Source organism: Anolis carolinensis, chromosome 2 (assembly GCF_035594765.1).
Source record: "Anolis carolinensis isolate JA03-04 chromosome 2, rAnoCar3.1.pri, whole genome shotgun sequence".
In the NCBI taxonomy this organism is placed as follows: domain Eukaryota; kingdom Metazoa; phylum Chordata; class Lepidosauria; order Squamata; family Dactyloidae; genus Anolis; species Anolis carolinensis.
Window position 1 is genome coordinate 78,254,555 of NC_085842.1, and position 23,300 is coordinate 78,277,854.

A 23,300-nucleotide genomic window follows, 5' to 3' on the forward strand; every position below is an offset into this window, starting at 1 on the left:
TCAATCTGGGGTCCCCAAATGTTTTTGGCCTTCAACTCCCAAAAACTCTCAACAGCTGGTAAACTGGCTGTTATTTCTGGGAGTTGTAGGACAAAAACATCTGGGGACCCTAGGTTGAGAACCACTGTTCTAGCAGGTTTTGACAGTAATTTGTTAAGTGCTTTTACACAGCAAAAAACACAATATGATGGTTCTGCCCTTCATAATAGGAGAAAAATTCTTCTCCATCTTGCAGTGGTATGATAATTTTTTCAATTCTGCATCATTGCTTAAATGTCTGTTTCTACTCGTGCTTTCAAAAATTCAGTTCCAGACTTCACAACTGTCTGAAGCACTATAAACAGTGACCCCATGGGCTTTTAGTCTTACATAAGATCGGGATTTCCAAACAAATTTCTAAGTGGCAAAGAGTATTGGCATCAAACAGTTCAAACATCACAGCAGGCAGCTTATTCACAATAGTAAAGTGCTTCTTTAAGGCTTTAACATGAAGTACTCCTCAGGTTTGTTTTTTTTACAATTCGTAATGGAGATACCCTTCTTCAACCCTAATGCCTTCCACATTTTGAACCAACTACCATCACTGGGCAAAGAAAAGTAGAGGTGCCCAAAATTAGCTACAATTTTATTTCAATTTTATATACTATTGAAATTATAAAGATTATATTCAGATACCTTTATCTTGTGGTGGAGAAGATGAATTATGCTAACTGCAATAAATGTAAACATAAAGCCAAAGTCCTATACTTAAAGCTAGGCTGTATGAGATCCCAGCTTGGTCCAGGTTATTTAAAGAAATCTATTGCTCTACAAGACCATTAGGGTTCTAAGATGAGCTCTCCTCTTCTGTCCCACCACCTCTGTTGCTGCTCTCAAATTTTGGAGCTCCCTCCCTAGAGAGGACAAAATGGCCCAATCCTTGCCCTCCTAGTGGCAAGTAAAACATTTCTGTTCTGCCAAACCTTTGCAAATTGATGAGGCTTAGTCCGTTAATGTTGTGTGGGGTTAGTTCAAAGATTTGGCCATCTGTGCTTTGTCAGTGCTTTTCCTGCATGGCAGAGGGTTGGACTGGATGGCTCATGTGGTCTCTTTAAACTCTATACTTTTATGTAGTTTTTAACACATTTTGATATTTCTATATTCTAATTTACAAATTATTCAGTTGATTTTAATTGTATATTTATATTTTATTCTACTTATATTGTTAGTTGCCCTGAGTTCCACTATCAGGAAAAAAGTGGAATACAAATTAATGAACTTATCATCATTGTCACCGCTCTGATGATTTATTTCTGAGAAAACAATAAAATTCGAAAGAGATCCATCCATTTCATCTCAAGGCTGTCATCCACAGCAATATTTTTTATTCTTTTGTCTGGACTGCAGTGTTTTTAATCTTATTTTAAATATAACAGGCAGTGCCCAAGTTACAAATATCAGACTTACAAACGACTCAAAAGTTAAGAATGGAGGTGAGACAACAGGAAGTGTCACAAATCTATCCTTCGGAAGAGAAATTCACTCCTAAAAAAGATACCATGGGGAAAAGTCCCCAGTGAAGTTTCTCATCAATCCTCGTTTCCACAACAAGCCAACGGATGAACGGATTTTAAGCATATGTTTTATGTTTTATATTTTATACTGTATTTAATTGGTTGTAATACATTTTTATATGTTGTTGTTTTTAATGATGTGTCGGCATCGAATTGTTGCCAATTGTACGCCGCCCTGAGTCCCTTTGGGTGAGAAGGGCGGGATAGAAATATTGGAAATAAATAAATGTTTCAAAATCCAATTGTTACAAGGACAGAAAGTGAGGTGACATCTTTTGAACAAGAGGCGCAGACAGCAAAACAAACACTACAAGGTGGTTAAACTTTCCCTATGCTATCCAAAGATAAACAGTAACACTTAAAATTTTTCCTGTTCTGACTCACATTGTTGGAATCACAGACGCTTTAAAGGGCCAGACTTAAAAGTGACTTCAAAACAGAATTTATTAAAACAAAAGAAAAGGGACGCAGTAATACTAAAATGCAGTTTCACTGGTCAAAACTCAAAAAACCAAACCAGACCTGGTTCAAAAGGTAAACAGAAATATAATCCAGATTAACTGGATGCAAAGAGCAACAAGTCCAACAAAGCGTTCTGAGGCAAAACAAAAAAGGCACAGTACACAAATGGTTAACAAAAGGAGTTGCAGGAAGAGAAGCACGGCTCCAGTGTCCGCAGAAGCAGCGTCTTTAGCCAAACCGGTCCAGATCCAAACTGCCGATCCAAATCCAACGCCGAACACGAAACAGGCAACAGCAAGTCTACAAGAATCTTTACCAATACACAGCATCCAGCACACGAACACAGATCAATACCTTGCCTTCTGCAAAGACCCCTCACCCCTGAACCCACTTTTATCTACAAACCATCATCAGAAGATGAACTGACCACTGCCCCATCACTACCCCCCACAGCTGCTCCCAGCTCTTCGCGTGAATTCCCTTGACTTTCCCTCCGATTCCTCCATCTCCTGTCAAGACTTAGATCCCCCAAGACTCAGTTGGATCCCGATTGCCAGTCTTCACCCCCAGAGAACCCCACAAAGGTATCAATAGTTGTTGGCGCCTCACAAATAGCTTGCACTTCTCTTATCTTAGTCCAATCCATGGTGTCTCCTTCTTCTCCTTCATTCATTGACCCATCGTCCCCAGAGAATCCCTCAAACGACTCCTCATCTGTAGGTGCTGTAAGTATGTCCCGGATCCTCTTTCTCTGCTGCTCATCATCAGATTCCTGCTCCCGAGTAACCCTTTCCCCCCTTCTGGCACCCATACTTCTGTTTGCAATGTTACTCACAGGCTCTACTACAACACACATATAAATCCAACTTAAGAATAAACCTACAGAAATTGCCTGTATTTGTCTATAGAGTAAGGTGATAAATAAATATTGAAAAATTCACTAAATATAAACAAAAGTCCCATGAAAATAAATAGGATTTAATTTCAATGCAAATGTCTGGGATTTAGACTTTAAACTTCTCAAACCTACAATAATCCAAATAATTGATTGCTGTGAATTTTCTGGGCTGTATAGCCATGTTTCAGAAGTATTCTCTCCTGACATTTCGCCCACATCTATGGCAGGCATCCTCAAGAGGTGTGAGGTCTGTTGGAAACTAGGAAAGTGGGATTCATATATCTATGGAAAGTCCAGGGTGGGAGAAATAACTCTTGTCTGTTTGAGGCAAGTGTGAATGTCGCAATTGATCAACTTGATTAGCATTTAATGGCCTTGCAGATTCAAAGCCTGGCTGCTTCCTGCCTGAGGGAATCCTTTGATGGGAGGTGTTAACTGGCCCTAATTGTTTTCTGTCTGGAATTCCTATTTTTTAGTGTTTCTCTTTATTTACTGTGCCAATTCTAGACTTTAAAAAAAATACTGGTAGCCAGATCTTGTTCATTTTCATTGTATCCTCCTTTCTCTTGAAACTGTCCACATGCTTGTGGATTTCAATGGCTTCTCTGTGTCGTCTGACATGGTCATCTGCGCCTGTACCTTGAGAAGCCGGACTTGGCCATGGTGGTCCACGCTCTTGTTACATCCCAATTAGACTACTGCAACACGCTCTACGTGGGGCTGCCTTTGAAGCTCCAATTAGTCCAACGGGAAGCAGCCAGGTTGATAACTGGAGCGTACAGGAAGCGTACTACTCCTCTGTTACACCAGCTCCACTGGCTGCCGATTAGCTACCGAGCACAATTCAAGGTGCTGGCGTTAGCCTATAAAGCTCGAAACAGTTCCGGCCCAGCTTACTTGTCCGAACGTATCTCCCGCTACGAACCACCTCAAAATTTAAGATCTTCGGGCAAGGCCCTGCTGGCAGGGACGAGAGACAGGGCCTTTTCAGTGGTGGCTCCCCGCCTATGGAATGCCTTCCAAATGATGTCAGGTAGGCTCCCTCCCTTCTATCCTCCCGTAGGAAAGTTAAGACCTGGTTGTAGGACCAGGCCTTCGATTAATAACAGCAGCATCAACTATTACCATCCTAAAACTCAATGACAGAACAGTTATCAGACTCGAAATGCGCCAATTGTGTATTTATATGTATATTTTATTAATGTTTAATGTATTTAATTTTGACTGATTGAATTGTTTGTAATATTTTTATATTGTGTTTTATTGTAAGCCGTCCTGAGTCCCCTATGGATGAGAAGGGGAGGGATATAAATATTGTAATAAATAAATAAATGGTGGTTGTTAATGAGTGGTCTAGCATTTCTGTGTTCTCAAACAATATGCTGTGTTTAGGTTGGTTCGTCAAGTGCTAAGTAGAGTCTCATTTATCCAACACTTGCTTATCCAACATTCTGGATTATCCAATGGATTTTTGTAGTCAATGTTTTCAATATATCATGATATTTTGGTGCTAAATTCGTAAATACAGTAATTACTACATAGCATTACTGTGTATTGAACTGTTTTTTCTGTAAAACTTGTTGTATAACATGATGTTTTGGTGCTTAATTTGTAAAATTATAACCTAATTTGATGTTTAATAGGCTTTTCCTTAAGCTCTCCTTATTATCCAACATGTTCGCTTATCCAATGTTCTGCCGGCCCGTTTACATTGGATAAGCGAGACTCTACTTCTTTGTCCATGGAACCTTCTCTGCATGTACAGTAGAGTCTCACTTATCCAACACTCGCTTATCCAACATTCTGGATTATCCAACACATTTTTGTAGTCAATGTTTTCAATATATCGTGATATTTTGGTGCTAAATCCATAAATACAGTAATTACTACATAGCATTACTGCGTATTGAACTACTTTTTCTGTCAGATTTGTTGTATAACATGATGTTTTGGTGCTTAATTTGTAAAATCATAACCTAATTTGATATTTAATAGGCTTCTTCCATAATCTCTCCTTATTATCCAACATATTCGCTTATCCAACATTCTGCCGGCCCATTTATGTTGGATAAGTGTGACTATACTGTATATGGAAGCTGCTTTTGGAGGCAGCATTTGCTACGGAGCGGAAACAGCCATGACCAGCTTTGCTTAGGCCACGTCTGCTTTACAATCACAAACAGAAAGGCAGTTTCCTGCCCAGTGCCTGGATGCCTGAACACTTTATCCTGTCCCGAAAACAAAAAGAAGTATTCAGCTAGTAATATTGCTACACCAGGCACGGGCAAACTTGGGCCCCTTGGGTGTTTTGGACTCCAACTCCCACCATTCCTAACAGCCTCAGGCCCCTTCCTTTCCCCCTTCTGCCACTTAGAGGGCCCAAGTTTGCCCTGCCTCATCTACACTATAGAATTAATCCAATGTGTTGTCGAAGGCTTTCATGGCTGGGATCACAGAGTTGTTGTATGTCTTTCGGGATGTGTGGCCATGTTCCAGAAGTATTCTCTCCTGACGTTTCGCCCACATCTATGGCAGGCATCCTCAGAGGTTGTGAGGTATGGACACAACCTCTGAGGATGCCTGCCATAGATGTGGGCGAAACGTCAGGAGAGAATACTTCTGGAACATGGCCACACAGCCCGAAAGACATACAATAACCCAGAATTAATCCAGTTTGAAACCACGTTGGTTCCATACAGCACCAAATGCTCCCGCACCGCACCACAGCGCCTTACCATCTGCGTGGGGATGTTGGGGAATACGTGGAGCATGGCGTCCCTTTCAGGCGGTTGCTTGCTCTCAGGCCGCGGCAGAGGCTCTCCCTGCGAGTTGGCGTCCGAGGAGGAGGCGGGGTCACACGGCGGAGGAGGAGCTTCTGACTCTCTCGCGCAGGCGGTCCGGCGCCAAAGGGAGGGAACCACCGAGCTCGCCGGAAGCGGTGGCGGCGACGGTTTTCTCATTGCGCTTGGACTTCCGGGGCGGGGCTGAGCTCTCTTTCCTCCAAACCAAAGCCTTTCTTCACCCGCTGGAATCCGTCGCACAGGGCCTATAATGGAGTGTTAGGCCGCGTCTCCATGGCAACGCGAGGCTCTGAAGGACCCCTCCTGCTCATGAGCTAGAGGGGGGGGGTTAGAAACCTTAGGAGTCTAACTCGTTGCCTGCTCTGTCTTTTTTATTAATATATATTTTGGTCGTGGTTAAAATGTTGATATTACGTATTTAAACGTTAACCGGCTATACTTTTGATTACGGCGACGTAGGCATTTTGTATGATCCCATTAGGCACTGGGGCAGACCGCCTTTTACTATTCCAGCTGTTCAGAGCTTAGCTGCTGTTGAGTTGGCATTTCTTTCGCGGCTGCCAGACTGAGCGGAGAGAGGAGAGGAATAGGAGGGAAGCTGCGCTCTGGGAAAACAAGTAAGACTGAAGGGCGGAAAAACAAAAGTATTGTCAAAAGTATTTTTGGTTCGTCCTGGCCGATGCAGCACAGCACGTGTGTCTTTATTCTCAGGGTGCATCTGCACTGTAGAATTCATCATGAATAAATAATAATAATAATAATAATAACTACTCCTACTACTTAGGGGCTCCTGGTGGCACAGTGTGTTAAAGCGCTGAGCTGCTGAACTTGCGGACCAAAAGGTCCCAGGTTCAAATCCCGGGAGCGGAATGGGCGCCCGCTGTTAGCCCCAGCTCCTGCCAGCCTAGTACAGTAGAGTCTCACTTATCCAACATTCGCTTATCCAACGTTCTGGATTATCCAACGCATTTTTGTAGTCAATGTTTTCAATACATCATGATATTTTGGTGCTAAATTCATAAATACAGCAATTACTACGTAGTATTACTGCATATTGAACTACTTTTTCTGTCAAATTTGTTGTATAACATGATGTTTTGGTGCTTACTTTGTAAAATCATAACTTAATTTGGTGTTTAAAAGGCTTCTCCTTAATCTCTCCTTGTTATCCAACATATTCGCTTATCCAACGTTCTGTCGGCCCGTTTATGTTGGATAAGTGAGACTCTACTGTAGTTCGAAAACATGCAAATGTGAGTAGATCAATAGGTACCGCTCCGGCGGGAAGGTAACGGCGCTCCATGCAGTCATGCCGGCCACATGACCTGGAGATGTCTATGGACAACGCCGGCTCTTCGGCTTAGAAATGGAGATGAGCACCAACCCCCAGAGTCGGTCACGACTGGACTTAACGTCAGAGGAAACCTTTACCTTTTTTACTATTACTTTGGGTAGCTCTGAGTTTTCCGGGCTGTATGGCCATGTTCCAAAAGCATTCTCTCCTGACGTTTAGCCTACATCTGTGCTAGGCATCCTCACAGTTTGTGAGGACTGTTGGAAACTAGGCAAGTGGAGTTTGTCTCCTTGAGGCAAGTGTGAAAGTTGCAGTTGGCCACCTTGATTAGCATTGAATGCAGCTTCAAAGCCTGGCTGCTTAAAAACTTTATAATAATAATAATTTTATTTTTTTTACCCGACTTCCATCTCCCCGAAGGGACTCGAGGCGGCTAACATGGGGCCAAGCCCAAACAATTACAATAGAACAGATAAAATGCATACAAAACCAACATAGTAAAACAATAAAATGGTAACAATAGCATAATAAAAACATAATATAAAAACATTGCAAAAACTGAAACGAAGGAGAACTGGACCAAAGTGCTTGGAGTGAAAATGATAAAATCCGTGGTATGAGGTTGATTGATGAAGTGCTGCATTTAATAAGAGACTTGGGGTGGGAAACAGTGAAGGTATTCTCAACTGAGGGACAAAATAAAGTGCATCAGAAAAATAGATTGAACACTGAGATGCGACCTGAGATGGGGATTAGTTATTCTTTCTTCAAAAGCATACTGGAAAAGCCAAGTTTTAAAACTTTTTCTAAAGGCTAACAGGGTAGGTGTTTGCCTAATCTCCTTGGGGAATGAGTTCCAGAGTTTGGGGTGGGGTGGGGTGGGGGGGCAAAATACTGCCTCCTTACTGGGAATCCTTTGTATGGAGATGTTAGCTGGCCCTGACTGTTTCTTGTCTGGAATAGTAACTTTATTTGAATCTCGCCACCATCTCCCAAAAGGGATTAATGCAGCTTCACAGCACTAAAGCTGCCTTGGCGCAATGCTATCAGGCAGTCATGGGCAAATTTGGGCTCTCCAGGTGTTTTGGACTCCAACTCTCACAATTCCTAACAGCCTACTGGCTGTTAGGAATTGTGGGAGTTGAGAGTCCAAAACACCTGGAGGGCCCAAGTTTGCCCATGACTACTATAGGGCCATGGGAGTTGTAGTTTTACAGTGCTTTTTCGCCTTCTCTGCCAGAGAGCTGCTGCCAGCCTGCCACCACACCAAATTGCAAACCTCATGATTCCATAGCATTGAGCCATGACAGTTAATGTGGTGCCAAACTGCATTAAGTCAACAGTGTAGATGCAGCCACTTCTTCTTCCTCTTTATTCGTTCAGTCATTTCCGACTCTTCGTGACCTCATGGACCAGCCCATGCCAGAGCTCCCTGTCTGCTGTGGCCACCCCAGCTCCTTCAAGGTCAAGCCAGTCACTTCAAGGATACCATCCATCCATCTCGCCCTTGGTCGGCCTCTCTTCCCTTTTCCTTCCATTTTCCCCAGCATCATGATCTTTTCCCAGCTTTCCTGTCTTCTCATGATGTGGTGAAAATACTTCATCTTTGCCTTTTCTCCAGGAAGCAGCCAGGCATTATTTCCTGGAGGATGGACTGGTTGGGTCTTCTTGTGGTCCAGGGCACTCTCAGGATTTTCCTCCAGCACCAAAGTTCAAAAGCAGCCACAGAAGATGTATAATCTCCAAACATCATGATTCCATAGCATTGAGTCATAGTAGTTAAAGTGGTAACAAACTACATTAATTTAACAGTGTAGATTCAGCCACAGAAGATTTATAAATCTCCTCATTTTTATCCAGCAAAGTGGCCAGATGGGTTAATACTAATGTAAGCAAGCATCCTTTAGGACTATGGTTATGAACCTGTGGTTCCCCAGGTGTTTTGGATTACAACTCCCAGAAATCCCAGCCAGTTCAGTAGCTGTTAGGATTTCTGGGAATTGAAGGCCAACACATCTGGGGACGCACAAGTTGAGAACTACTGTTTTAGGAGGAGATGATAGCTGGGTTGCTGTGAGTTTTCTGGGCTGTATGGTCACATTCCAGAAGCATTTTTTTCTATCGTTTCGCTCACATCTGTGACAGGCATCATCAGTGGTTGTGAGGTCTGTTGGAAACTATGCAAGGGAGGTTTATATATCTGTTGAAGGTCCAGGGTGGGAGAAAGAACTCTTGTCTGTTGGAGGCAAGTATGAATGTTGCAATTGATCACCTTGATTAGCATTGAATAGCCTGGCAGCTTCAAAGTCTGGCTGTTTGCTGCCTTTGTTTGGAGGTGTTAAGTGACCCTGATTGTTTCTTGTCTAGAGTTACTCTGTTTTCAGAGTGTTGATCTTTATTTGCTGTCCTGATTTTAGAGTTTTTTTTAATACTGGTAGCCACATTTTGTTCATTTTCATGGTTTTCTCTCTGTTGAAATTGTCCACGTGCTTCTGGATTTCAGTGGCTTCTATGCGTAGTCTGACATTGCGGTTGTTAGAGTGGTCCAGCATTTCTGTGTTCTCAAATAATATGATAGCTGCTTTCTAACTGGGAGTTTTTTACCCCATCACTAATTAACAAGGTAACTGCAATGTTTTTGGGGAAAGGTTGAACATCTGTTGTGTTTCCATCTTACAGATTTTTGAAGAAGATTAATTGTTAATACAGAACATCCAGGCATAATGACATTCAGAAAAGGTATTTTCCCACTTAGAAATTTTTTAAAATTGAGATTGAAATATTCAATATCTAATTATGTATAACTGTACTAACTGTGTGTTTTGTTCTTCTGTTGCAGTAAACATTTTCATCCTGGTGCTTGTTGTTGTCATATTTTTGCTAGTGCTACATCACAACATACTTGGTCTTAGTGATCTCTTAAAAAGAGAATTATCAGGTAGGCCTTGTCCTTTAGGAACTCTGTGTTACAGTAATGTTTATTTGATAGGAAATAAACCATTGTATTACATTTCCTGTTAACGCCTTTCTTCCTATTTTGTGGCATTCCTTTACTCTAGCTTTGATTTCTTATTTCACTGAAATTCTTCACTTCACTGGATCCTACTAGTTGCCTGGTGTTTCATTATTATTTAAAGTTTCTCACTTTCTCTATCTTTACCCTGGGAGGCCATACTCTTCCAGCGGGGCTTCATGTAGCCTATTTTCTTATATATGCAAGCCCTGGGCAAAATTTCCTCTGTATTATCAAAACCTTAGAAAAATATGGTGCATGGGAAAGCATGTGTTTTAAAGCTGATTTGTGTTCCCTCCTTATTTTAAACTAGAAATAACTTGATTTTGCTGAAGACCAGGTATTCAGCATCTTGGAAGAACTAGCAAAGGGCAGCCCTAGTAGTTTTAGAATCAATGCAGTCTGACTTGAAGAAATGGCCACTTCACTAAATTCATAGTTTTTATTGCAAGTTTGGTTTTAATCATTCCATATGTCTGAAACATTATCTTGTCAGTAGTAATGTTCATCTCCCAATCAATACATCATTGGGAAATACTAAAGTGTTTGTTTAAAGTCAGTTATCTGATAACCAACTGGATTAATAGGAAATATTAAATAAAGTTGTAAAATTGTAAAATTCAGTATAATCCAATGAAGTCCAAAGCACCCAAATGGCTGAAGTTTGCCCATGTCTGATCTACACTGTATAATTAGTGCGGTTTTGCGCCACTTTAATCGCCATTGCTCAGTGCTATGGAACCCTGGGAGTAATAGTTAAATGAGGCACTAGCCAACTTTGGCAGAGAAAGTTGAAGACCTTGTAAAACTACAGCTCCCAGGATTCCATAGCACTGAGCTATGGCAGTTAAAGAAGTGTCAAACTGCATTCATTCTGCAATTAAGATGAACCCATGGAAGGGTGTAGTTTCAGTCATGTCCTACTTGCGGGATTTTCTTTGGATACTGTATGAATAAAATGCTGGACTGTGGAAGTTTAGCATGGGTTTTATGCTTATGTAATCTTGCTGCTAATAATGTTCTTTGAAGTCCTCACAATCACGTCTGGGTTTGCAAGACCCCAGGAGGCAATTGAAAAGAGGATGACTTAGAGATCCCTCATTCATAGTGCCCTTATAAGTTGAAGTCAGCTTTACAGCAATTAAGAATAACAACAAATATTTGCAATGCTGTTGTCTTGCAGATTCAAGTCCATTAGGACTCCAACCAATAGATTTTATACCCGAGGCTCCTCAAAGGTGGACAGAAGGTCAAAATGACAAGGAAATCCCTGTGGTCATTACAGCATCTGATGATAGGCTTGGCGGTGTAATTGCAGCTGTGAACAGTATTCAGCAAAACACCAAGTCCAACGTAGCATTCCATATTGTCACTCTGAATGATACAGTAGATCACTTGAGGTAATGATTCTTGAATTTTGCTGCTGCTCAGTATCTTTCAGTCCCGTTTTTGCATTGAGAAGTAATGGATAATACTCAAAACAATTCCTTCTCAAAGGAAAAAAGTTCATTGTCTTGTTTAATTGTGGTTGTATGCACTTCTTGACTTGGAAATACAGTAGAGTCTCACTTATCCAACATAAACAGGCCGGCAGAATGTTGGATAAGCGAATATGTTGGATAATAAGGAGAGATTAAGGAGAAGCCTATTAAACATCAAATGAGGTCATGATTTTACAAATTAAACACCAAAACATCATGCTATACAACAAATTTGACAGAAAAAGTAGTTCAATAGGCAGTAATGCTACGTAGTAATAACTGTATTTACGAATTTAGCACCAAAATATCACGATGTATTGAAAACATTGACTACAAAAATGTGTTGGATAATCCAGAACGTTGGATAAGTGAATGTTGGATAAGTGAGACTCTACTGTAAATTGGAAACTAATGTCTTTGGTCCAAGGCAGGTGGAACATAGTGTCTAAAATATATGCCAGACACCTGGCTTCTACATTTTCCTCTAGCTGCACTTTCTAAACTCTTTGAAGGGGCAGACATGAAGTGTATTATGGTGGTCTAATTATGAAATAATTAAAACATGGATGGAATTTGATATCTCTAAGAAAAGACCTAGCAATCCAGGGTTCAAGAGTATCCCCAACTGAAACTAGTATCTCAGGTAGTACAGCCCCATTCAGAATGAATTGCAATCCCAATTGCAGACTGGATTTTCTGTTGACCAATAACTTCTTTTTTGGCCTGGTGCAATATAAGTGCAACATGAAAATGTAAAAAGAAAGGAGATGAAGGATCCACCCTTTAGCAGCCTGACAATAAGCAAGCTCAGTTAGCCAATTGACCTGTCTGAATCTTTGCCTGCTGGTAGAAAGGCATTAAGGCACTTGGGAGGGAACCATCCTAGCTTCCCTCAGTAGAGGGTTCCAATAACTTGTTCATATCTCTATGTAGGTCATGGATTAGTAAAACTAATCTGAAAAATGTGAAATACCGAATTTTAAATTTTGACCCTCACATCTTGGATGGAAAAGTGAAAGTTGACTCAGAAATGCCAGACTCCATAAAACCTGTAAGTACTAATACAAATGTATCTTATTGTAAGCATACCATGCTGGTAAAATTGTTGACAATTTAATAATAAATATACAGTATGACTCCTATATCCCAGTTTCATTTATCCATGTGCAACAAAATATTCCTCTCTCAATATTTTCTAAGTCCTCTATATTCTTGGGCCAGACGTCCTTCATTTCAATAGGGTTTGCCATTATCTGTGATTTTGGGTATCCACCTGAATGTATCCATGGGATATTTATTCATACATTATGACTCCAAGGATGCAGGAGTTGTAATATATGCCTAAATATTTGGATGGAAAAATCTGTTTCCGAACTCCTCCTGTCATTCGAATTTTTGACCCTATAGTCAAAAGAGAGCCTGGCCAGTTCTAATAATCACTTTGAAATATTTGGAATTTCTTCCAAATTTAGCCAGTTATTTTACTGTATTTTGTTGGTGAATGTGACTACGCGATCAAAGAAGTGATTGTTATTAGAAAATTAATGCTTGCAAGTCCAACTTCTTTATTTGCTATTTGGTTTACATTTACCTAGTTAACCTTCGCAAGGTTCTACATGCCTAACTGGATCCCTAATGTGGAAAAGGCCATTTATTTGGATGATGATGTAATTGTGCAAGGTAAGGAGGCTTTTCTTTGTGCAATTACACAAATCTTGCTTCAAAAATAAAATGCTGTTTTACCTCAAAAATATTGACAATTCCTGTAACTTGCGGTGACAACTTTCATTGCTTCTATGGCAAGAATATAAAACATGACTTTATTTTATAGTTATAAGGGAGTCTACTGCTTTTGCATGCAGATGCAATCTCTTAGGAAAGATAATAATTTGAATAGCATTTTTCATAGAGAAAGAGAAAACCTTTCACATAATTAAATTAACCTTTTAAATTGCTGCAACAGTTCATTCTTTGTTTCATAAATCAAAATGTAAAATTGACTTACATGGATTATTTGCTGATTTGAACTCTCAGTAATGTTAATGACATTTACCTGCATGAGAGATGAGTTAAAACTTATTTAGTGCATGTGTGAATTAGCATCACTGACATTAAGATAATATGTTTCTAGCTGACATAAACATAGAGCTAATGCCATTTGTTTTTTCCCAACTATAGTGGAACTGTTAAGTTAACTGACTTGATGAATCAATACATACATCCTTTTGATTCTACTAGTCTGCCTTAGTTGGGACTAAGTTTTTTCTGGCCCAGTTTCTACACGGCTTTTTACTATTGTAGATATATGAGGATGAATCAAGTGGCACTATTAATGAATAGCTGATATTGAAAAAGCGACTTTTGCTACATCCATCATACAGTATATATGATTTTTGATGTTCTTTTTAAGAAATTATATAACAAACTGCTTTAAATAGCCCTTTATTTCAGAAGGATGTTTGCCATGTGGCACAGGGACCTTTTGATTCAAAAATACTTGTCTAGAGATATTTTGAGCAGATGGAAGTAGTTTGATTCTGACTTGCATTTTTAATTTTAGTGGCATTGGTTTTTTATTAGGATTAAATTCCTTCACTTCCATTTGAGTACTGGCTAGGGTTGTGAGCAATCTGTCTTAAAAGAACCCAAGATTTTATTGCTTGTGATATTCCTTTGCTTGGGTTACAATTTCAGATGATATCCTTGAACTTTACAACACTCCACTACAACCAGGCCATGCAGCTGCATTCTCAGATGACTGTGACTCTACTTCAAATAAATTTGCTGTTCGTGGAGCCGGCAACCAGGTGCCAAGAGTTGTAAAACAACATCAATGCTGCAGATATTCATGTTACATAGTGTGATATTGTCTCCACTTTGTGGTTGCATACTTATCTTCAAAGTTTTACGTGCATGCTTTACGATTGTGGTTTCCCCCAAAATATTGAATGAAGCTAAGGACTAGTATTTTACTTAGCTTTTATTTTGTCATATTATATAAACCCAGTAAACTTAGGACATAAGTGCTTAGGAACCTAAATAATTTTCTAGCTATTGCAGGTGTCTATTTCCCTACATTGGGAAAGCTACAGTTGTCAAAGTACCGTCAGTTATTATGATGACATCAAGGTCCATTTCTGCATTACAGTAGTTGGAACATTCTTCAGCCTCTTGTTCAATGCAAATAACAGATCCGTTGTGCTGAGGAGGAAGTTGTTCCCTTGAAGCCAACAAGTTGGAAGCAGATTTGGCTCAATCTATTTTCTAGAACTTGCATGTTGGACAGGATAGTAGCTTTGATCTTTTATTAGGTTTAGATCCAGAATCTTTTTGTCCATAAAAGCTTTGTTCACATATGTTTCCATCTGATCTGTAAAGATTTAGTCTTCAGAGCATTCTGTGGAGAAGAGTGTAATGGGAAGTCCTTTTCCTCTGGTTCATTTTTATACATCTAAATCTGGATCCAGCCCTTTGTGTTAAAGTGGACAGTGAGAAACAAGACCATAAGAAGACATTATTTTAAAAATGAGCTACTTTTGTGATTATAAGTCTCAAGATGGTTATCAAATAAACCTCAAAAGTAATATTTTTAGTTTTTATTTTAAATGTAGTTGAATATCACAACATCTGGAAATATTAGGCTGAAGTTTTTTTAGATTATGGGTTCTTTCCATTGACTGGTACACTCTCTGTCTTTCTGTACAAAGAGGTGGCCATGTGACAAAGGCAGTCTTTGGGAGTGGGATTGTTTATCTATGTCTGGAGTTGGATCTGAACTGTGTCTGTTCTTTTTCAGTATAATTACATTGGGTTTCTTGATTATAAAAAAGAAACTGTTCGGAAACTATCCATGAAAGCAAGCACTTGTTCTTTCAATCCTGGAGTCTTTGTTGCAAATCTAACTGAATGGAAACTACAGAACATCACCAAGCAATTGGAGAAATGGATGGTACTTAATGTTGTGTGAGTATATCCAGATCATACTCTGGTATGTGGGGACTGAGGCTGATGGATTTTCTGGCCCAAAATATTGTTTCAAAAAATCTGCTATGCTGCTGCTAGCACTTCAGATATTCTCCTTGGTTGTTGTATGTCCTTGGCTAGTTATAAATTAATGACAATTCACAAAAGGGTTTTGTTGGAATTCAACCCCACACTGCCCAAGTCTACAGTCCTCAATGAGAAATAGTTAGCTTTAAAATAGGCTGCCGGAATCCCTTCCCCCGGCTCCTGAATGTCAGTTGAGAATGAATATACAGTAGAGTCTCACTTATCCAACACTCGCTTATCCAACGTTCTGGATTATCCAACACATTTTTGTAGTCAATGTTTTCAATATAACGTGGTATTTTGGTGCTAATTTTGTAAATACAGTAATTAGTACATAGCATTACTGCATATTGAACTACTTTTTCTGTCAAATTTGTTGTATAACATGATGTTTTGGTGCTTAATTTGTAAAATCATAACCTATTTTGATGTTTAATAGGCTTTTCCTTAATCTCTCCTTATTATCCAACATATTCGCTTATCCAACGTTCTGCCGGCCCGTTTATGTTGGATAAGTGAGACTCTACTGTATATCTATATATATAAAAGGGTGATGGAATCGCGGCACTGAGCAAAACAACAAAAGTAAAGGCCCCCCAACCTCGAAATTTGACAACACAGCCCATCATCCACACCTTAAGGTTGAAACAACACAAAATCACTTCACGCACCTCTACATGGACAGAACCCACAACGCACCATCGAGAGCCATGCCGGGAGGGAGGGAAAGAAAAGTCTCATGGCCGCCGGCAAGAGGAAAGGCAGGCAATGGGAAAAAGCTGTCCCCTGGGTCCTAGCACCCGCCCATCATCCGAATCATTTATCTCTCCACTATACAACCTTATCCAACCTTCTACAATATCTAACCCATTTTAATACTCTATATTTTAAATATATGCTATGAACCATGACAATCAACACAATCTGACTCCTAATATTTTAACAAGCTTAAAATCACAACACCAAATAAAAAACAACACTCTTAAAACACAGGAATGCCAGACACTAAACAATCAGGGCCAGCTAACACCTCCCACAATCTGCCATGCAGGACACAATCCAAGCACTCCCAACAGATGGCCACCCAGCCTCATAATAATAATAATAATAATAATAATAATAATAATAATAGCAACAACAACATCATACAATCCTAAGGTTTGCAGAGACCCCAGAGGCCTGACTATTTCTGTGGCCCTTACATGTCACATCTCTTTTTATGTTTGGAACCTTTAGAGTGTTTGCTTATCTTTTTCACATAGAAAGAAGATAGCTCTATACTCAGAGAGGCCTGACTATTTCTGTGGCCCTTACATGTCACATCTCTTTTTATGTTTGGAACCTTTACAGTGTTTGCTTATCTTTTTCACATAGAAAGAAGATAGCTCTATACTCAGAGAGGCCTGACTATTTCTGTGGCTCTTACATGTCACATCTCTTTTTATGTTTGGAACCTTTAGAGTATTTGCTTATCTTTTTCACATAAAAAGAAGATAGCTCTATACTCAGAGAGGCCTGACTATTTCTGTGGCTCTTATGTCACATCTCTTTTTATGTTTGAAACCTTTAGAGTGTTTGCTTATCTTTTTCACATAGAAAGAAGATAGCTCTATACTCAGAGAGGCCTGACTATTTCTGTGGCCCTTACATGTCACATATCTTTTTATGTTTTGAACCTTTAGAGTGTTTGCTTATCTCTTCGACAAACTCCTGACAGATAGCCAGCCAATATCTCCACAATCTCCACCATAAAAATAATAATAGAATCCTACAGTCACAGAGATAGCAGAGACCCCTAAAGGCCATCCAGTCCAACCCCTTCCTGCCATGGAGAACACAATCCAAACATTCCCAACAGATGGCCATACAGCCTCTTCATAATAATAATACTAATAACAATATCACGGAATCCTCATGTTTCCAGACAGCCCTAAGAATCATCCAGTACAACCTCCTTCTACCATGCAAGACCACACAATCCAAACACTCCTGACAGATGGCCATCCACCCACTATATAATAATAACTAGCTGTGCCCGGCCACGCGTTGCTGTGGCAAAACATGGTGGTATGGGAAATAAAGTATTAAGGAATTGGTGGTAGTTAAGGTAAAGGGTAAAGGTTTTCCCCAGACATTAAGTCCAGTCGTGTCTTACTCTGGAGGTTGGTGCTCATCTCCATTTCTAAGCCGAAGAGCCGGCGTTGTCCATAGACTCCTCCAAAGTCATGTGGGATGACTGCATGGAGCGTTACCTTCCCGCCGGAGCAGTACCTATTGATGCACTCACATTTGCATGTTTCCAAACTTCAGGGTTGGCAGAAGCTGGGGCTAACAGTGGGGGCTCTCTCCGCTCCCCCAATTCAAACCTGTGGCCTTTCGGTCCAGAAGTTCAGCAGCTCAGCGCTTTAACACGCTGCGCCATCAGGGGATATTATTTCCTAAAGGTTGTGAATATACAATATTTCTGATTGGTTTTTTTTTTGTTTGTTGGAGGCAAGTATGAATGCTGCAATTAGGAAAAATGATTAGGATGTAATGGCCTTGCAGCTTTAAAGCCTGGCTGTTTCCTCCCTGAGTGAATTTTTTGTTGGGAGGTGTTAGCTGGCCCTGATTGTTTCCTGTCTGGAATTCCCTTGTTTTCAGAGTGGTATTGTTTGCGATATTTTATGTGCTTCTACTGTCTGTAGCCCTGAGAAAACAGAGGATTTTCCAGACTTTGATGATGGGAATACTTTGTTGGGAGGTGTTAGCTGGCCCTGATTGTTTCCTGTGTGGAATTCCCCTGTTTATTTACTGTCCTGGTTTTAGAGATTATATTGTTCTGCATTATTCTATCCCAGTAATTATTTCATATTAAAGAAGAATCTCACTTATCCAACATTCGCTTATACAATGTTCTGGATTATCCAACGCAGTCTGCCTTTTTATAATCAATGTTTTTGTAGTCAGTGTTTTAAATTCATTGTGATATTTTAGTGGTAAATTTGTAAATACAGTACAGTAGAGTCTCACTTATCCAACATAAATGGGCCGGCAGAACGTTGGATAAGCGAATATGTTGGATAATGAGGAATTAAGGATAACCCTATTAAACATCAAATTAAGTTATGATTTTACAAATTAAGCACCAAAACATGTTAGACAACAAATTTGTCAGAAAAAGTAGTTCAGTACACAGTAATGCTATATAGTAATTACTGTATTTATGAATTTAGCACCAAAATATCACGATATATTGAAAGCATTGACTACAAAAATGCGTTGGATAATCCAGAACGTTGGATAAGCGAGTGTTGGATAAGTGAGACTCTACTGTAATTACTACATAGCATTACTGTGCATGGAACTACTTTTTCTGTCAAATTTGTTGTATAATATGATGTTTTGGTGCTTAATTTTTATAACGATTACCTAATTTGATGTTTAATTGGCTTTTCCTGAATCCCTTCTTATTATCCAACATATTCACTTATCCTGCCAGCCTGTTTACGTTGGATAAGTGAGACTCTACTGTATATTGATAATCTTAAATTATCTGCTTAGAACTGGATTATATGAGGCCCCTTCTTCACAGCTGTATAAAATGCACACTGAAGTGGATTATATGGCAGTGTGGAGTCAAGATAATCCAGTGCAAAGCAGATAATATAAGATTATAAATGGGTTATATAGCTGTGTTGAAGGGCCTTGAGTCTACACTGCCATATAATCCAGTGCAAATTAGATAATCTGTGGAAGAAGTCTAAGTGAGGCCTAAATCGGCCTGTCCCCTAACTGAAACCTGGCTGTCCCTTGGTTGCTAGGCAACCAAGTGGGCAGAGATTAGCCCTCTAAACTGGCAGCAATTGGATAAAAAAAATTATTGCTCTCCCTCTAATTAGGACTTTATTTTTCTTTTGTTTTTGTTGTATCAACCTTGAGGCGTGGATGATGGGTTGTGTTGTCAAATTTTGAGGTTGGGGGGCCTGTACTTTTGTTGTTTTGTGAATTGCCGTGATGCCATCACTCTTTTATATATATAGATGATGATAATAAAGATTATAATCATGATGATAACAGCAATAATAATAATAATAATAATAATAATCATCATCATCATACAACTATACCATCCAATAATTTGGAGACACCCCTAACGGCCATCCACCCCAACCCTTTCTACTATGCACCAAGACACAATCTAACCATTCACAACACTTGGACAACGTATGCATACTATACAATACTACACAGCGACAAAGACCCCCTCTACTCTCACCACTTTCACATTACACAAACAACCAAATACTGTACATACTAAACATAAAGACAACCATATAACAGACATTCAATACCACCACTAACTCAAATTTCTCACCAACACCACCAGACAACGCCACAGCAACGTGTGGCTGGGCACAGCTAATATATATATATATATATACACACACACACACACACACACACACACACATATATACATACACACACATACACACACACACTCTCTCTCTCACCCCTCTTTTTCTTTCTTCTCCCATCCTGATTGGTGGTCAGAATGGATACTCTTCAGGCTGCATGCCTTTGTTTAAGACTTCTGCTTTTCCATCTTTGTACTCAGACTTTTCTCTACTCTGTTTGAAGATATGTAATGTTTGGAGGTTTTTCATCTTGTTTTGGAACTTAAAAATTATGGAGTTAGAGAGAAGCTTAGACCTGATTCTTTCCTATCAAGGAATGTAGTTCTTATTTTTTAAATAAACCTTTTGGTAACTTTGAAGATTGAACTCTGCATCTTTGCCTGCAGCCACACACACTTCACCTTTCCGCTTGTTGTGAGCTGACTGTTCAATTAAGTATCCTGTTATAATTTTGGATGCTCTGCTATTTTGGGAGACTTCCTAAGAGTTTTGTCACCCCAAGCATCCAAAAGAGTGGTTTTGTTTTTTAAAAACATTTTTTACACCCAAATACTAGTTTAAGATCAAAAGATAGCTTCATTTGAAACATAGACTGGCTGAATATAGCAAAATTGCCCTTCCACAATCCCAGTGGGCATTGAGCGGGATTTCCCCCCACAATTGTGTTTTGCTAGGAGAGATCTCTTCAGGGGTCGGTGTGTCCCATTAACCCAATGGTGTCAAACTTGTGGCCCTCCAGATGTTTGAGCCTCCAACTCCCAGAAGCTCCAACCAGCTTGCCCAATGGACAGGAATTCTGGGAGCTGAAGTCCAAAACACATGGAGTGTCACAAGTTTGACACCACTGAATTATTTTATGACAGTTGCCCATTCAGATAGATAGCTTTCTCTGATATAATCAGTAATTGCATTTTTCTTTTACCAGCATTATTTATGTTTTAATGTATAATTTTGACATTCAAAGGAAAACAAAGTTTTACTTGATCTAAATGTCTACTAAAATTGGTGTGGAGTCTGCCATTCTACTGACACTGTAATTCTCAACTGACACCATAAACCAGTCTTACGTTTCCATCAAGATATATGCAGTGCTATGCCTTCTCTTCTGGGGACCCATGAAATGAGAAGCTTTCATCCATACAGATATACTTCTGCAAATGATCACATTTACCATGCATGTGCCTAGAAGAAAGGCTAGACAACACCAGGCTACTTGTTGCATATTCATTCAAGTACTGTTTTTCTGGTTTATAACTAATAATGTACGCATGTTTAGATTGTGTGCAATAACAGATTATTTTGCCAACAAGAGGTATTGAAAATACATGTACAACCGTTCTGCAAATTCATAGAATGAGTTGTCAGAAAGGGAGATTCCTTTCCAGTGATAGACAATATTTTGAATAGATGTTTATCTATACTGAGAGTATGGCTACTGTTTTAGCTGGTCATTTTTTCTTTGTTTATGTCTGATTAGAGAGGAGATATACAGCAGGACTCTGGCAGGCAGTATCACTACTCCCCCTTTGCTCATTGTGTTTTACAAACAACATTCAAACATTGATCCGATGTGGAATGTGCGCCATCTTGGTAAGTAGCAACGACATTACTTGTACTTAAATGGCAAGTTAAATTTCTATAATTCTCATGGAATGGTTGGGGCTATGTCCTTATTTTCTCTTATCACTGCTTTTGGGGAACCTATGAAAAAGCAGTTCACTTGGTCTCTCTTATCTATATTATGACTTTGATTTAAAATTGCATGTTTGAAAAATGCAATTAAAAATGCATGTCTGAATTCAATTCAACTATTAACATTGGCCATATAAATTTTCATATAATTCCACTGAGTTTTAGAGAAAAGGCTGAATACCAATCTAAACTTGCTGATTTTTGTTCTTCAATTCAAAGGTTCAAGTGCAGGCAAAAGATACTCTCCACAGTTTGTGAAAGCTGCCAAACTGCTCCATTGGAATGGGCATTTCAAACCTTGGGGAAGGACAGCGTCCTATGCAGATGTCTGGGAAAAATGGTATATTCCTGATCCTAGTGGCAAATTCAACTTAATTCGGAGGCACAATGATATCTATGAGGCAAAATAAGATGAATTCAATGCTTGTGTATTATCTCAGGAAAGAGACCAAAGTGAAATCAGTGCTGCTTTGACCACTGTTTATACTAAAACTGAGAAAAGCAGATGTACTTGAAGCAGCATGATGAAAGAGGAGGTGCCTTCACATTTTCCAGTGAGATGAAAACCTCTGCAAACTAGTATTTTGAACTAGATGGACTCTTTAAGAGTGATCTTCTATGTTACAAAATGTGTTAAAAAACTTTACCAGGAATGCACCAATGAATGTGCCACATCTCTTGCAATGTACTCTATTAAACAAAAGCCATCATTTTCTCCTGTTGCTTAACCTGTGAATATAGCTTTTGTGTTAGAACTTTTTGCATTGCTTGAAAATTCATTCTGGATTTTAGTGGAGGATTTACCTTCTAAAAGCTAGCGATTATGTACAATGGTTGCTTTTAAACAACCTGTCAAAGAATCAATGTTTTAAAAATATACAGGAAACCGCACATAAATATGCTGTATTCAGATGACACTTTTCCTATGAATGGTAGCTTTTATTTCATAAGATGTCATTCCCTTTAATAAACTCTTAATTAGTTTCTTTTGTTTCTTAAAATATTTCTATCCCATCCTGTAGCTAAAAAAGATCTCAGGTTGTCTTACAAGTAAAATGAAAATAAACAGGTTAAACTAGTTTAAAACAATAGAATAAGAAACCCTTAAAAACATTATATGTAATTCAAATGTAAAAATAAATGTAAACATTCAGAACAGTTAAAAACCATTATCTGAAAGAAATCATTGAAGCCCAACAGCCTTGATGAATAGCAAAAATTGTAGATGACACCTAAATGGACTCATTTTTGGTACCAAATAACCTCCAAAGGGAGGACACTCCACAATTGGGGTGCCACAACTGAGAAGACGATCTGCAGTTGCACCACATATTGCACCCATCTCACAGGTGGGCTCACTATTATACTCACTTAGTCTTTTTAAGTATTTCATAAGCCAAGTTAAGGACATGACCAAAGCACAGGCTTCAAAACCGGCATTAAATACCTTCTGTGATGGCCCATCCCTTCATTCATTCTGCCTGCTGACCTCTGCTGTGATAATACTTTACATATGCAAATTTCTGTCATCCTGAAACAAAACTGAATGGTTAGAACTACTGGTGCTCTAACCTCCTTGCTGCTTAAATCACAGCAGAGAAATTGGGAGTTTTTTTTAAAAAAGTATTAATTAAACCATGGTTTGGCACACGGTGG

General features: G+C 39.3%; 2 protein-coding genes and 1 long non-coding RNA gene across 4 annotated transcripts in view; 1 reads left to right on the top strand and 2 right to left on the bottom strand.

Annotated features, from left to right (window-relative positions):
• The window catches only part of spcs1 (signal peptidase complex subunit 1), a 10,862-nt gene extending 4,975 nt beyond the window's left edge, over positions 1-5,887 (bottom strand). The window contains exon 1 of the mRNA XM_062970046.1: positions 5,649-5,887. Within this exon, the coding sequence (XP_062826116.1) occupies positions 5,649-5,873 (225 nt within the window). The 5' untranslated portion in view covers positions 5,874-5,887. The remainder of the gene's footprint in view (positions 1-5,648) is intronic.
• A 36-nt stretch (positions 5,888-5,923) lies between these two features.
• On the top strand, positions 5,924-22,628 carry glt8d1 (glycosyltransferase 8 domain containing 1). 2 transcript variants are annotated; one of them, XM_062970043.1, is made up of 10 exons: positions 5,924-6,331; positions 9,688-9,747; positions 9,848-9,946; positions 11,205-11,421; positions 12,436-12,553; positions 13,098-13,182; positions 14,197-14,309; positions 15,299-15,465; positions 21,430-21,542; positions 21,864-22,628. In XM_062970043.1, exons 2-10 carry the CDS (start codon positions 9,732-9,734, stop codon positions 22,052-22,054), a joined length of 1,119 nt encoding a protein of 372 aa, XP_062826113.1. In that variant the 5' UTR covers positions 5,924-6,331; positions 9,688-9,731; the 3' UTR covers positions 22,055-22,628. The 2 variants fall into 2 exon arrangements, with proteins under 2 accessions (XP_062826113.1, XP_062826114.1); XM_062970044.1 differs by lacking the exon at positions 5,924-6,331 and adding an exon at positions 9,063-9,081.
• Positions 14,465-21,432, bottom strand: LOC134296079 (uncharacterized). The gene is made up of 2 exons (XR_010002652.1): positions 16,224-21,432; positions 14,465-14,971 (listed from the first exon to the last, which is right to left on the bottom strand). It is a non-coding gene; the product is annotated as an uncharacterized LOC134296079 (long non-coding RNA).
• Positions 22,629-23,300: the final 672 nt, after the last annotated feature.